Source organism: Temnothorax longispinosus, chromosome 6 (assembly GCF_030848805.1).
Source record: "Temnothorax longispinosus isolate EJ_2023e chromosome 6, Tlon_JGU_v1, whole genome shotgun sequence".
Taxonomy (NCBI): domain Eukaryota; kingdom Metazoa; phylum Arthropoda; class Insecta; order Hymenoptera; family Formicidae; genus Temnothorax; species Temnothorax longispinosus.
Genome location: NC_092363.1, coordinates 8436770 through 8451841, shown reverse-complemented (window position 1 = coordinate 8451841; position 15072 = coordinate 8436770). Strand labels below are relative to the sequence as shown.

The following is a 15072-nucleotide window of genomic DNA, read 5'->3' as shown; positions in this document are numbered from 1 at the left end:
ATTTATTTCTTAATTTATTACGCGTAGATGGATGTACGTCCGGGGCTATACGGTTATAGAAATTCAAGCGCACTTTGCGCAAAAGCAGCGCGAAATGTACGCGCCGAGAAAGAAAGTTCTTTGGTTCGCGATCACCACTAGAATCGCGATATTAATATTACAAGTAATTTTCAATGTATCAATCCCCGATCATCACGCGGACGCGTTTAAAAGACCTTTAGACCTTTCTGCGGAGAAAGTTTCCTCCTGGGACCGAATAATTAATTTTCTGTTCAATGGCCTTACACGTTGGGATGGAGAGTACTTTTTACATATTGCAAGATATGGATACACGTATGAAAATACTCTCGCTTTTTATCCGTTGTATCCAGCTATGATTCGCATTATCGCTGTTATTTTGACAAAAATCTTCCCTTCATTCAACATCCAAAGTACGATGATCCTTGCTGCGATTTTGATTAATTTCGTGTGTTTTGTAAAATCGGCTATTATCTTTTATGATCTCACTGAGCGTGTATTTCAAAATACCATAACGGCGTATAAAGCAGCGATACTTTACTGTATAAACCCGGCTAGCATATTTTTCTCAGCTCTATATTCAGAATCCATGTTTGCGTATTTAACATTTTATACCATGCTTGGAAGTATCGAAGGTATATCTACCATCTGTTTTCCCGTGGCTTTGTCAACTTTGGTGAGATCAAATGGTGTCGTCAACATTGGCTTCCCTATATATTTCGGGCTTAAAAATTTGTGCACGTCGGAAAGAATAGAAAAACATCAACGAAAGCACGACGTACTATCAGTCTTGTGGCATATTTTGAAATTAATCAAATTAAAAAACTATTTTGCCATGTTACGCACAATAATTATATCACTATCTCCATTTGTTCTTTTACAAATATACAATTATATGAAATTTTGTACTTCTACGTTCGACGATAAGTCGTTCGTGCCAGCTCACATTTTACAATATGCCACAGACAATAATCTATGTCTACCAGGTAGTATAGATATAACGTGGTGTAATGCTACGTTGCCTTTAGCATATTCGTATGTGCAAAGAACATATTGGAATGTAGGATTCTTAAGATATTATCAATTTAAACAAATACCAAATTTTATTTTAGCTCTCCCGATATTGTATATTATGTCGCAGTGCATAAAAGAATTTTCTTGTGAATATAGGGATGAATGGTATTTGTTAGGATTTTTTGACAGCAAGGCGAAAAGCGAAAGTGCTGTTGTAAAGAAATATCCATTGAACATGTTTGTCTTTGTGGTACATGGTTTATTTCTAACCATATTTTGCTTATTCTTTGTACATATCCAAGTCAGCACACGTTTATTAGCCTCTGCAACTCCCTTGCCATATTGGTATTGCGCGTTGACCGTGTCTCACAAATGCGTTGACCATATCGATTTACGATACGAAAGTGACGAAAATATGTGTTCTAAGTGGAAAGTATTTTTCTTATCTCAAAATCGATATACATTGCAAGATAAATTTGTATTATTTTACTTTATAGGATATACAATCGTAGGATGTTTTATGTTTGCAAATTTCTTGCCATGGACTTGATATGTTACAAATTCTATATACGTGCGAGAAACGTCCTTCCTGTTTCTCCTCTTTTTATTGCGTGAACGTTTCTAAATTTTTCGAATATATAATCTTGTGTAAAGAATAATCTTTGGAGTCGAAAAGTGTTTGTGAATAGTAGAATATTACGTTTATTATTTTGTATAAATATTTAAAGGAAGATAACTGTTTTTATGTCTTCTAAATTTACGTGTGTAGATAGGTAATATGTAGAATTCTGTGAATAGGCATATTACTTTTCGATGAAACGCTTGTTGTATATTTCTACGAAATAAAAAGAGAACTATTTATATGTAAAAAAAACATTACCTTCCAATAAACAATACATAATGCATTTATATACAATCGATAGATGTCTTAGCTTGCTTTGATGTGCAATTTTTTATGCTTCAATATTTCGATAGGCGTGAAATATAATGTTAGCGAACAATCAGGACATTCGTATGCTTGACTATTAGCTTTATGTATGATATTTTCACTCTTTTTATCGACACTAATCGTATCTGTGATTGTGCAAGAGTTCTGATGTAGAAGTTTTTCGATACTCGATAGACGTGCTCGAAGATCACAATTTTCACAATGCCATTCGGTTTCTTGCATTTCTACACGTAGCTGTTTACTCCACGTACTTTCTTTTATGCTATAATGTAACAATGAAAGTTTCATTAAAAACATTGATCATTGTATCCAATCTAATATTTACTTTTACATTTTATATATACAGTGACAATTTTTAAGTTATCACATCTTACAGTATATTAATATTTTTTCACCAATTACTTCCAAGTACTCACCAATTATACGTGATACTATTTGTCACACAAGCTCCACCTTTAATTATGTTTGGTATACTTTTAAAATCGGATTGGAAAGGATTAGGCTCTATACTCGTGTCATTATTGCCGTTGCCAACGTACATTATTTTCAGATCGGCTGGTAACAGCCGTCTTATGGTATATGGTATCGTAGTATGCATATATTCGATCACGTCGTACGTAAGACTTTGCTCAACTTTACTAAAATCTTTTCTTTCGTCGTCAGCACTGTCGGATCCTAACATAACATAACACATGTATAATTTTACACTGCACATTTAATCTAGATTTACTTAAAAAAAACACAAACAAACACGCGCGCGCGCGCGCGCATAAACTTAATAATCTGAAATGCATTTCTTGCCTTGTAATTGCTGATTTAATAAGAAATCCCATTTATTTCTTAATTTGGCAGCTTTCAATAATAAAACTTGACCACTGTCAGGAACAGGAAACTCTAACATCAGCCACGAATCGCATGCTATTCTATAAGACGTAAAGGCCGTTTTACATCGTATTATCAAACTGTTGCTATTCCGTTAGGAAATTATAAAATTTACAAAGTAACTTACATGGAGAACGTACTATTTGTATCTATTTCATGCGCAAATAATAGCAACGTTTGTGCAGCAGGCATTCTTAAAGTATTTACCAGATACGGTTTTGTAGTTTCTAAGAGGGATCTATTAATAATATTGGCATATTATATAAAGCGTTTAAATTTACTCACATTCGGCAAGTTATTAACAGAGCTATGAGCTATAAGCTATATGTATAATAAAGACTTACAGATACGCCAATATCTGATGTTTCGAGCTTACAGGAGTCTTGCTCTTAAATCCTGGCATTGGCGTTATATCCGCTTCATCAATTTGCAGAACTTGTGGATGATTTCCGAAAAAGCTCATTGGATGCAAAGCAACGTACGGTTTCGCTTTTGTGTGAAATAATTGTTCACTTATAGACTGTGGACAATAGTTTAAAGATACACATTTATCATATAAATATATCATTTTAATCAAGTACAGAACGATTCGTACGTATATTTGTCGATATAGTTCAGAACATTTTCTTTAATTTATTATAATATTCAGAAAGCGCAAAATATCACACATCTATACATAATATCTTTTCTAGTTTTGAGCTTTAGATTCACGTCTTTAAGTATTAACTATACGTACGGATATAATTTCAAGTAATTTACCTTGCAATAATTAAACTCGTCGGCACAAGCAAATTGTGGATATAAACCACTACATAATATCAACTTCAACATTGTCAGATCTTTATAGCTACATGCGGTAGACGCCGTTAAAAGATTCTGCACCTGACTCGAGTCGTTCCTCATTCGAAATTCTATATCTTTTATGTCGAGCTCTCCATTATCCTCGTCATTATCCTCCACGTGTATATCGAATGTTTCTACCTTCAACCGTTTACGCCTTTTAGGCTCACTTTGTTTGTAAGTTCTTTTGAGAGATTTCAAAAGTTTCAATTCTCCATGCCTTATCGCACGTTCTGCACTCGTCATGGAAGAATTTGGTTCTGGGAGGCTCTTGAGTAAATTGCAGTCCTGCACACGATGTTACGTACATAGAATACAGCACATACAGCATATAGGAGCAAACAAAAAGTAGTATTAGATATGTCGTGTAACGAATGTACATTCATGGTGTAAGATATAAGATATAAGGAATGTACGAGGCACATAAACTAACTTGGAGCAAGTCTTTAAATTGAGCCCTCAATTTCGTCATTTCGTAGAACCGTTGTTCCTCCAAACCTCTTCTTCTGCACCACTTTCTGCTGCTGTTATTACTGCTTCTATATTCTTGTGAATTTTCTTGTTTCACTTCCAGCCATTCTTTAAATGCATTCAATAACGTTATTGGATCACCATGATCAGATTCCAACTTCTTTCTAGATGTCTGCAATAATATTGTTTCATTATTGCATACGCAATATTAGTAGCGCAGTTATCTTATACGTTAGCACTACGTACCTCACATTCGGTATCCCTGTAAGCCCTGTTAGTGAACGGTGTTTGTATACTTAGAGCAGCGGCCACGGATAACACGGGTTCCACCTGATGAAAAATGGATCCCATTATTAACATCTTCCCTATCGCAATATCAACGGGCAGCCGAGCCAAGGTTTTACCGATACACGTGATCTTTTCGTTATCCGTAAGTGCGTCCTAGTGAGGAAAGAGTTAACTTAATATCTGGTATTTTGCGAGGAAAGCAAAAAATAGCCCAGGATACCAACGTGATCTTTTAAGGATAGTATAGCGTTTTCTAGACTATTGGCTGGTGGTGGTTCTATAAATGGAAACTTTCGCGCATCAGGAAGTCCCATCGCTATCATCTGCAATAGTGAAGAATCTAAAGGTACACGTTGTAGTTCTGGTGTTGAATATTTTTCCAACGTCTTGTACTCTTCCTCCGAATAAATTCTGAAAAAGGACACGTGTTTGTTTATCTCTGGATACTCCTTCATGTATAATAAAATGATTGAAGTAGAGTATGAGTATACATATATATAGAGAGAGAGTTACCTGTAACAAACCCCAGGTCCAGTCCTGCCTGCTCTCCCTTTTCTTTGTTCCGCACTGGCTTTGCTTATCCAAAATTCTTTCAATCTTTGCATTTTACACGACGGATCGTAACTCATTTCCTTCACTTTTCCACTATCAGCGACAAATCTGATTCCATCAATGGTAATGGAAGTTTCCGCGATATTAGTTGCAACAATGCATTTCCTAACACCGTCAGGTGCATAATCAAATACCTAGGAACGGAAGGGAGGAGAAAATAATTTTTTTACATTCTTTTGCAACGCACACAAAAGTGATTCGTCAGAATAGTATCGCGCGGGAGAAGATATATATACCTTGTCTTGTTCAACGATAGAGAGAGTACTATGAAGTGGTAAAACTATCCAGTTATTTTTCTTTATACTATATTCCTTGGCAGCATCTACGACTGCAGTAATTTCACTTATTCCGCTCAAGAATATTAATAAATCACCCTTTTCGTCGACTGAAATATTCCTATTGTTGTAATTATTTCACACACTTGTACTTGTATAGAAACTTTGAATAAAATGAAATAGTAAACAAGGACGGAGAAGAAATGTCTTACTTTTACTCTTTATTACAACCTTTATAACTGATTTTTTCGTTTCATTTTAGATTATTATCGTATTAAGATATAGGCTTCCCTACCTGGATATTTTTGATCAATTATTTGCATTATTTGCACATATGGACTGGGATTAAATCGATCATTTTTGTATCTGAGGTCTTCTACGGTTACAGGGCGATAGAACAATTGAATGGAATACAATCTGCCAGGGACCTGTATGAAAAATAGAAAATGGAAAATCTCATTGGTGTGCCTGATATATATATTTGGCTTATACCGAAAAGTATTTAAACGTGCACGAACGCGCGCGCGCGCGTTCGATCAAGCATTTGGAATTATTAAAATATATATGACCAAATATACTGCAGAGACTTACCTCTATTATTTTAACATTTTCCTTTGCGAAATACGTACTAAAAAGTTGTATATTAATGGTGGCGGACATTAATACTAATTTCAAATCAGGTTTTTGATTAATGATGCATTTCATAATGCCCAATAAAAAATCCCCATGCAGGTGACGTTCGTGTACCTCGTCCAAGACTATCACGTCGTATGCGGATAAAGTTGATTCACCCGACACCTGTGTAAAACACGTTGTACGTTGTAAACGTAGACTCGGTCTGTTACGTCACGTACGTTGTAGATATTTATAGAGATATGCTACCTGGCGCAACAATAAGCCCTCTGTTATAAACGTAATGTTTGTCTCTTGATTCCTCTGTTTCTCAAAACGTATCTGATAGCCAACTCTACTCAGATTCTCGCTCAATGTTTCGAAAGCTACTCGTTTCGCTAATGAGATGCACGCTATTCTTCGGGGTTGCGTACATGCTGTATACAGAGCACAGAATATATGATAGAAGATAGAATATACGATGGATGAGAAAATATTAAGACTGTATTTAGATGAGTAACGGTCTCTCTAAAGTGATAAAAGCACCTTACCAATCTTCCGGAAACCAGCTTCGTACAAATATCGAGGGATCTGAGTAGATTTCCCGCAACCAGTGTCTCCTGCGACGATGATTACTTTCTCCATCTTTACCATCTCGATAATATCCTCTTTGTATCGCGCAACCGGCAAGTTGGCTTGTGCGTCTCGGAGCCTCTTTAACTTGGCGAATTTCTCCTTTTGCTTAAAGTCCAAGTACAAGAGTATCACGTCTCGGAACTTGAGCAGTCGAGATTCGGTCAACGAAGATTTTGCCTCCGGGACTCTGGCAAACAATTCCCCGTAGGACAAAGCAAGCTTCAAGTTTAGACAATGGGACTTGTGATACTTTTCCGGGAGCCCGATGGACGTTCGATTTCGAGCGAAATTGGCCACAGATTCGTCACTGTCGCCCAATCGCTTGTTGACGGTCACGGACTCGTATTTCTCGACGAATTTCCAAAAGTCCACGACGTCGTGGACGAGATTCGGATTCGCTATGAAAATCTTATTCAATTCGTGCTTACATTTACTGAAATACATATCCTCCGCCTCGTTGAGACTGTTGAGAGGAGGAACCCTATCTCTATCTTCCGAGTGACGACTTTCCGAGGATGACGTTCCAGACGTTCTCGCGTGAGGAAACAACCCGTGCGTTTCTCGACCGCTTTGGGCTCGCGCTCGCGCGGACCTCGTCGAGGACGTCGAGGAGCTGCGTTTATCGCTTTTGCGATCGTCGAGGTGCTTTTTTACGTAACACCTGTCATCCTCACGCCTCCTTTCGCCACTGAACGAACGTCCTTTTATCCCGGACCCGGACCCGTTCCTCGATGACATTCCCGATTCCCCGGAATCCTCGCTGTCTTTCACGTGGTATATTGTGCCATAACCTCACTTTTCAACTTTGCGTGATGGCTGGTGACTGCCTTGCCTGACGCCTGACCTGGCACGATCGCATGTCGCACGTATCGCATATACCTGATGAAATATTTCTAATTGTAAGCACGTGTAGGTCTATAACCTAATATACATTACATTGCACACGTAGATAATCTTTTGTTTTGTTTTTACCGTCGATCAATATCGAACGAATCTACTTATTGTCGATTATCGTCAGAGTCATGACTCATGAGGTTTTTGGTGGGTCAGGTGGGTGGCGCGCGAGCGCGAGTCGTCTGTCGTCTGACGTCTCGTCGTCTCGAGATTATCGCGTCGCGTGTCGCGTGACGTCGCGTCACAAGTCACAATCAGTCACAATGGTCGCAATACTGAATTACTGAATACTCACAATAACACGTCACAATAGCTGCGGTCCACCTACAATTAAACTACGAATGCTTCGCAGAGGATTATTCCTCTTCTCCTTTCTTTCAGTGAAGAAAGAAGGAGAAGAGGAACTCTTCAGAGCATTATTTGTAGCATCAAATGGATTGCAGGCAATGCATCAGGATTGAAGGCTAGCATCTGCGAGGTGCGAGGTACATACGTGCGAGATGGAAGGTATGACCGGTATGACCAGGTACGACTGTTACGAATTTTCTATGTACGAAGGATTATACAGAGAGAGAGAGAGAGAGATAAATTGAAGATGAGCGCGCGCCAACTCATCGTATACTTTAATCTTATCTTAATAAACACCATATTAAAGCCATCCATAAAAATATAATTTTTAACCAACAATCATAAATATCTAGACACAATACATGCGCCTCGAATAAGCCAACGTGATTCAACTCAATATCACCGATTACAGACTTCCGATTGCCTTATATATCATACCGCGCGCCTGTTGATACATCAAAATGATTGATATATTATAGAAACTTTGAGCCTCGAAATTCGAGGTATATAATTATATAAATATAATATATACGTGCGGGCATGGCACATGTGTGTGTGTATGCGCGCGCGTTTCTTTTTTTTTTTTCAAAATGTGTGAAATGAAGAACTTTGTTTTGTCGCGCGCGCGCAATAAAACGCGACTTGTTTTTATCGTAAATCGTAGCACCATGCGTGGCCGCTGCTTATCGCGATCATGCGCAACGTCATTGAAACCGCATCTCCACAGAGATGTAGCGCAGCTTTGTCAGCTTTCTCGTAAAATTTTTTCGGCAATATCGCTTATCGCTCGCACGCGCGAGTATTATCATCAATACTATTTCTGTATTACAACTTGATTGCCTTGATTGTTATCATTAATCGTCCGTGCTTGAAGCGTGAAACGCGGACTTGATCTCATCAATAGGAAAAATAGCGGATTCAAGATTTTAAAATATCTACGAAATTTCGAGAGGTCTTTCTCTCTTTCCCCCTCTCTCTTTTGTCGAGAGAAATCCCTTCCTCGAGAGAAAGCTTCCTCGGGAACGCGCGAACGGGGCAAAGTTGCGCTCTCATCGTCTCGCGTTCGATAAGCCAAGATCGGAGATCGGAGCTAGACGGGGGTGTAACATATCATACGCATATATGTAACATGTACCGCTACTACCGCTTAGTCAAAGTCAAGAGACTGTATATAGCAACGATAAAATCGTAGCGGAGTAGCGGACTCTCTCTCCAACTCCAAAACTCCAACGTCCACATCGCCATCGGTATAGGCCGTAGGCGGATAGCGGCGGATGCCAAGTGTTGGTTTCTATCGGCGTTATCAACGCCGTCAGCAGATTAGGGTCGCGCCTTGAGACTTGAGACGTCGCGAGTCCATCGTGAGCCGTGAGCCGTGACGCGACACGCAACCTCTTCCCTCTTCGAACGTTCGATATTCCAATTGTTCTTCAAAGCCTTGTTCGCCGTGAGAGGATCAAGATCGGTGAACGTTCCGCGAATCCGTGATCCGCGACGAAGAAAGACAGGTTCACCAGCCGCGTCAATAGTCGCCAAGCGCTACCAGGCGCTACCAGACGCTACCATCGTTATCGTGTCACGTCCCTGTCATCATCACGAACGAGGATAGGGACCGAGATATTGCGCGCGCGCGCGCGCGAGCGCGCGAGACCTGAGAGGCGTCGAAAATCGTAAAACGGGGCAAGAACCGAGAGAGAGGGAGAGATATAATAAATATTTCAGAAAGTTGCCATGAATGCCATGTTCGGCAACGCCGTGCAAGCGAAGCTGGCGTCGATGGTGCTGATCGGCGCGGGCAGCTTCGTCGTCGGCATCGCGCCCGCTTGCTTCGTCTCGCGAGCTCGCCATCTCCAGCGGAAGCTGCTGCTCTCCTGCGCCCTGTGCTTCGGCGCCGGGGTCCTCCTAGCCACCGCGACGCTTCACGTCCTGCCGGAAGTGCGCCACGGCCTACCGGATTACGCCGAGCTAGTATTTTCCTGTGGCTACCTCCTACTGTATTTGGTCGAGGAAGGCGTGCACTATTTCTGCCGAGGCGGTCGTCACGGACCCGAGACGGCCGCGGCCGAGACGGATTCTCGCTCTTCCAGACTTACAGATTCCAGGATTGCGCGCGAGCGAGGGTGGGTACGTGCCGTACGAGACGCGAGGGCGGAGGGTGCTATGTCATATATAAAGTCATAACGCCATAACGCCATTCGGCAGGTTCTTCTTCGGGAATCGGGAATCGGCAATCGGCAATGGGAAACGTCGTATTCACGACGCAAAGTGTGGCGAACGCGAATCACGCATTCTTCAAGGCTATTTTAAAATTAGCGCATCTCCATTTATTTCTCTATATTAATTCTACGTTCCACGTGATACGTTACACGTGGCGACGACTGCAGTCCCCCTTATCGTCCGTTATCATCGAGACAATGCTTTTATTCACGATAAATCACGAACGTCTCAAGGCTCATCGTAGAAATAGAAAAATTACCATTACGTTTGAATTTTTTAAAACTATAATCTATACGTATAAATATTTGTCTAATACCTAATAGCTGCAATATCGATATATGTACAAAAATATAAGCACGAGATGCAAACGTTTCATGCTAATGAGAACAAATAATATAACTGTGATACGTATGCAGCTTCAGGCTTGAATGCTTGAATGCTTGATATAAATATGTAATATAATATTGTAAACGTGTAATGAAAAATCGTTCACGATCGTTGCGATCAGAGATGATACGTTCATCGAGAGGGTTTTTCAACACTTTCCCCATTATTAAATGTGTGTTATTATAATGTACTTATTTAGGATGAAATCTCGTTTGAATAACTTCAACACCGGCCTTCCCGTCGCGAGAAATTAATTATTATTAATGGACCTGAAAGACCTGCGCATAATGGTGATATAACGCTAATAGAATACGATACGATTACTTTTAACTACTCGGCCTTGTTCGGTCGAATGGAGTTGAAATTTGTCGAAATGTACAATGTACGTCGTGCAAACTGGACGGTCGTCGCTCGCGCAACGCGCAACGTCCAATGTCCACGCACACCCGAATGAGCTCTCGATATCGACTTGAGATGTTGTCTAGTCTCAAGATTGCCATCGACACTCGAATATCTTTCTATCCGCTGCAGTAAGCGTCGCGAGGTCGCGTACACTCGAATTTTTCGTGATTGGCGCAATATTTGTTCATCCGACCGTTTATTTATGCTCAAGTCAGCTACTTGAAAGCTTGTCCAACATTTTTTTCGCCGATACGGTCACGTATACTCTTTAATTTCTGGTCTTTGTTTAAATTACTCGTGTGTGCACGCGATATATATGGCAAGGTGTCTTAAAAACCACCGTACAACTCCCGAGACAACTCCTTTACGTGCGACTCGAAATGCATTAAAATGCACTTTTCTCTTTCTCTTGATTGATCTTATTCGTAACGATGTAACGTTACGACACGTGACAAGTGACACGTGACACTCACAATCAGTAGGATATATGTTGACGTTAGAAGTTGAAGCATTTGACGAGAAGATGGAAGACGCGCGATTGAATGTTGAACGTTTTTGAAATTTGTAAACGCGCCGCGCCGCCGATTTTCTCACCACTTCTCTCTCGTTTCCCTGCATCTACCTTTGCGTGGATCTCAGTTTTGTTCCCCTTTTGATCGACGTACGTTTATCTTGAATTTCAGTTGTACGAACTGTCGGAATCACTCCCATGGTGTCGGTTACAACGCCACCGCGCAAAACAGCAAGGTCTACATGTCCGAGGGCGACGTGAGGCTACCGCTCAACTATCGACAAAATCCTCTTGGTAATGGTAATGGTAATGGCAATGGTAATAGCGCTAATAATGCGTGGACGTTTAGTAGTTATGGTACGACGCGATGCATCGCGTGTGACTGTCATTCGAGGTCATTGAGTGAAGAAAACACATTTTTGTGTCATGGAAACCACGGCGAGCAGTGTACCGATGCCAACACCGGTCTTGCCGGTCTCGCCCTTGCCCTCACTGTACACGCCGTCCTTGAAGGACTCGCGATAGGATTGCAGACGAAAATTGCCGAGGTATGTGGTATACGTACTATCCCGAATCCCGCGTACTATCCAGAGTAATAAATAGTAACGAGAAAGGGACAACGTAGAGTTATGGGATACATAATAATAGCACAGCGAATATGGAGCTGCGTCGAGATTGTTTCCATGTTGAATTTGCATTAACGTTGCATGATTTTTAAATGTGTGTAACGTTAATTATGGGAAGAGGGGGAGGGGGAGAGAGAGAGAGAGAGAGAGAGAGAGAGAGAGAGAGAGAGAGAGAGAGAGAGAGAGAGAGAGAGAGAGAGAGAGAGAGAGAGAGAACGGAATATGTATTATCTCTGCATTACATTGCATATTTATGAGCAGCAAACCGAAACGGCGTATTATACAGAGTGTATCTCATAACATTCGTGTGAGACATCTCGTAATCGTAATCTCAATTTTATCGTTAGATTTTTTAATAAATTTCGATTTCGTATGCATACGATATTACGTAAATACGCTTTTTTCAGGTGTTGTTATTAACCGGAGCGGTAGCGTCACACAAGTTTGTCGTCGGCTTTTGCTTGGGGCTGGAATTAGCAGGAGTCAGTAAATCAGTCCCTAGACTAGTATTTGCGATATTTCTATTCGCCATCGGATCTGTCATCGGAATCGGCATCGGCATGCTGACATTTCAGGTGAGAAAAGACTCGCGTCTCTCTCTCTCTCTCTCTCTCTCTTTCTCTCGACAAATTTTTATTTGAATATCGTCGGACAGCATCAACTTACGATTAGAAGAACATATCTAATTTTAATAATTTTATTTCGAATGCACTTAGGTGGATACAGATTGGTCAAAGGTGGCATTGCCGATTTTGCAAGGCCTGGCAGGTGGAACTTTGCTGTACGTTACCGTAAGCGAAGTTCTCCCGAGAGAAAGAACGAGATGGCACAAAAGTTCGCGCAGATTTGCAGGCATTTTACAATTTCTCGCGGTAGTCGTCGGATTTGCCGTCATCTTTCTACTTAACACGTACATGGGCGAGTGAATCGATTGTTATATTCCAACGTTAATTACTTAAGCACTGGATTGTCAGATGAATCGCAAATACATACCTACTTCGAAATCAAGTCACTTCGAACATGGTGCTAAGCACACCGTGTATACTCTTACAAAGCTGTGTGATGTATGTACACCTGAGTAGGCGTTGCACCGGAACATTAGATACGTTGCCAATCAAGTGTCCGACATTTCTCTCCGATTTCTCCGAATCTGAGAATACAGGAGCATTGTATAGAATCTTTATAATTGCGCCGCAGGTCTTATTTCTGCAATCCTGATAATTTAATATTTTAATAATAATCAATTTGATTGATGTAAACAATACGTACAGCTTTATTTCTACTTTATTGGTTTAGATGTAACGAAATTAAAATCGCGATCCAACTTTTTAAACGCAACAACGATGAATGACTTATCAGTAATTTACGAGGTTTTGCATTTTTAAATATCGTCTGTATAAATAAGAACGTCCGCAATACGTGGACAATTTATTTTATAATACTATATAAGATAAGTTACGTTCCGTTCCGTAAAATTACGCCACGATTCTTCAGAGAATCTTATTCAATGTTCTACAAATATAATGGTAGCGACGTCTTTGTTGCTTTATCGTCGATTAGAAATGTTACGTACCCCGAGAATTGACAAAATAACGAGAAATGTCGAGCTTTTTTTTATCACGAGGCACGGGAAATCGAAAGCGAGGAACAATATTTTTTTTACTGTTTTTTTTTTTTCCCCAAGTTCTCTTATGTCGCTCTGAGATGATACTTGGTAAAAAAAAAGCGGCTTTTTCTTCTCGACCACGACTTTGTTTCACCACGCCGCAGTCCTCGTACATGTTTTCTCCGTCAAGTTCTTCCCGCATAAACCAGCGGCAATTCCGGGAACGGACTCGATTCATTATCATTAGCGAATTACTCAAACGTAAAAACGAAAGAGGACACACACGCATAGCTGAAGCATTAAGAGAATATAAGTCTCGTGATTATAAGAGAAATTGCGAATAAGATATGCGGATATGCCATGTACATATACTTAGCGCTTAGTCGACAAAGTATGTTACGGTATTGTTGTTTATTAAAGGCGCAATAAAATAATGACGATTAATAAACGCGCGACGAGCAAACGTAATTTTCGCTCGCAATTTTATTATAATAGATATAGTTAGAATAGACGTACTTAATTTGATTCTTGCTTCTTTTATCAAGATGACTATAAAACTCTTTCAAAAAGTTTTATATAGTTAAAAAATATTAAAAAATTCTATTACAAATCGATGAAAGGGGAAAAATCGGGTTTCGGGTTTCGATAAGGCGAATGTGTTGTGTCGCAAACGGCAAACGTGGCGAAAGCACTCGCAATGCAGCTTTTATACGTGTACCCGTGGAAATGTTTATCGAATTTCACGGCAAAATCTTGGTTAGCGACTACATTGAAAGGCGAGTGAAAGGTGGCTGCTCCCGACGATCGATAGTGCATGAAGAGTAAATCTTGATATTGGAGTTTTCTACACTGTACATATTTATATCGCATTTTATCATTCTTTAGGATCACGATAAAAAACTCGATCGTTTCTTCATTAGAAAATTTAAAGTTGAAGGAGCATTAGTTAACTCGGGGTGTGGGTGTGTGTATGTGTAAGCTTCTCTCTGCATGTATGTCGGTCCGCATAAAATAGGAAACTTGGATGAAATTTCACGAGACCCGTCACGTCGTCGATAGCCTACTTTTTTTCTCTCTCTCTCTCTCTCTCTCTCTCTCTCGTGCTTTGTCGAACGAACGTAATTTCGATAAATGGACCTGGTTGTCGCCGGAAACGACAGATTTCGAGTGCATTTCACAGGGAGCTTATAAGCGTGCCGATTAATCTCTTTTTGAAATGTCAAAGCGTGTCTCGCGTTTCTTTCGGAGAAGAGTTTATCATATCGCGCTCTAATATATATGTTCTATATGTATAATAAATAATATGTATGACATATAATAAATAAATAATACTCTCGAGACTTGAGAGCGCTCTGCATCTTATAAATCACGTATAAATCAGTATAAAAACTACGTGGGATTTTATATAGGAGTGTTCGTCATCGGCCTTTGTTGGAGGCCATCTTAAATAGCATGCTTAGTTTTTTCGATATTTACGAGGCTCG

At 40.1% G+C, this 15072-nt stretch overlaps 3 protein-coding genes across 9 annotated transcripts in view; 2 read left to right on the top strand and 1 right to left on the bottom strand.

Moving 5' to 3' along the window:
* The first annotated feature begins 21 nt into the window (after window positions 1-21).
* Window positions 22-1906, top strand: Pig-v (phosphatidylinositol glycan anchor biosynthesis class V). The gene has a single exon (XM_071780020.1). The coding sequence runs from the start codon at window positions 32-34 to the stop codon at window positions 1580-1582; it is 1551 nt and encodes a 516-aa protein (XP_071636121.1). The 5' UTR covers window positions 22-31; the 3' UTR covers window positions 1583-1906.
* LOC139814050 (probable ATP-dependent RNA helicase DHX34) overlaps window positions 1271-15072 on the bottom strand; it is a 58575-nt gene continuing 44773 nt past the window's right edge. The window contains exons 1-16 of one of the 5 annotated variants that reach the window (XM_071780003.1): window positions 7570-7674; window positions 6513-7476; window positions 6232-6398; window positions 5941-6147; window positions 5645-5777; window positions 5311-5459; window positions 4976-5208; window positions 4687-4873; window positions 4421-4615; window positions 4137-4346; window positions 3623-3991; window positions 3208-3383; window positions 2991-3101; window positions 2783-2904; window positions 2398-2656; window positions 1271-2243 (exon numbers count right to left, since the gene is read on the bottom strand). In XM_071780003.1, the coding sequence (XP_071636104.1) occupies window positions 1961-2243; window positions 2398-2656; window positions 2783-2904; window positions 2991-3101; window positions 3208-3383; window positions 3623-3991; window positions 4137-4346; window positions 4421-4615; window positions 4687-4873; window positions 4976-5208; window positions 5311-5459; window positions 5645-5777; window positions 5941-6147; window positions 6232-6398; window positions 6513-7335 (3624 nt within the window). In that variant the 5' untranslated portion in view covers window positions 7336-7476; window positions 7570-7674 and the 3' untranslated portion in view covers window positions 1271-1960. Of the gene's footprint in view, window positions 2244-2397; window positions 2657-2782; window positions 2905-2990; window positions 3102-3207; window positions 3384-3622; window positions 3992-4136; window positions 4347-4420; window positions 4616-4686; window positions 4874-4975; window positions 5209-5310; window positions 5460-5644; window positions 5778-5940; window positions 6148-6231; window positions 6399-6512; window positions 7675-15072 lie in introns of those variants that run through there. The other 4 variants (XM_071780004.1, XM_071780005.1, XM_071780002.1 and 1 more) reach the window with 4 other exon arrangements.
* On the top strand, window positions 9132-14954 carry Zip88e (Zinc/iron regulated transporter-related protein 88E). Of its 3 annotated transcripts, XM_071780022.1 has the most exons (5): window positions 9135-9963; window positions 11529-11650; window positions 11709-11904; window positions 12390-12557; window positions 12699-14954. In XM_071780022.1, exons 1-5 carry the CDS (start codon window positions 9571-9573, stop codon window positions 12906-12908), a joined length of 1089 nt encoding a protein of 362 aa, XP_071636123.1. In that variant the 5' UTR covers window positions 9135-9570; the 3' UTR covers window positions 12909-14954. The 3 variants fall into 3 exon arrangements, with proteins under 3 accessions (XP_071636124.1, XP_071636123.1, XP_071636122.1); XM_071780021.1 differs by having other exon boundaries at window positions 9138-9959; window positions 11529-11904; XM_071780023.1 differs by lacking the exon at window positions 12390-12557 and having other exon boundaries at window positions 9132-9959; window positions 11529-11904.

Coding starts and splice junctions, on each gene's coding strand:
- Pig-v (XM_071780020.1), top strand. CDS start 32: ATGTACGTCCGGGGCTATACGGTTATAGAAATTCAAGCGCACTTTGCG.
- Zip88e (XM_071780021.1), top strand. CDS start 9,571: ATGAATGCCATGTTCGGCAACGCCGTGCAAGCGAAGCTGGCGTCGATG. Junction 9,960..11,528: donor AGGATTGCGCGCGAGCGAGG/GTGGGTACGTGC, acceptor CTTGAATTTCAG/TTGTACGAACTGTCGGAATC. Junction 11,905..12,389: donor TGCAGACGAAAATTGCCGAG/GTATGTGGTATA, acceptor CGCTTTTTTCAG/GTGTTGTTATTAACCGGAGC.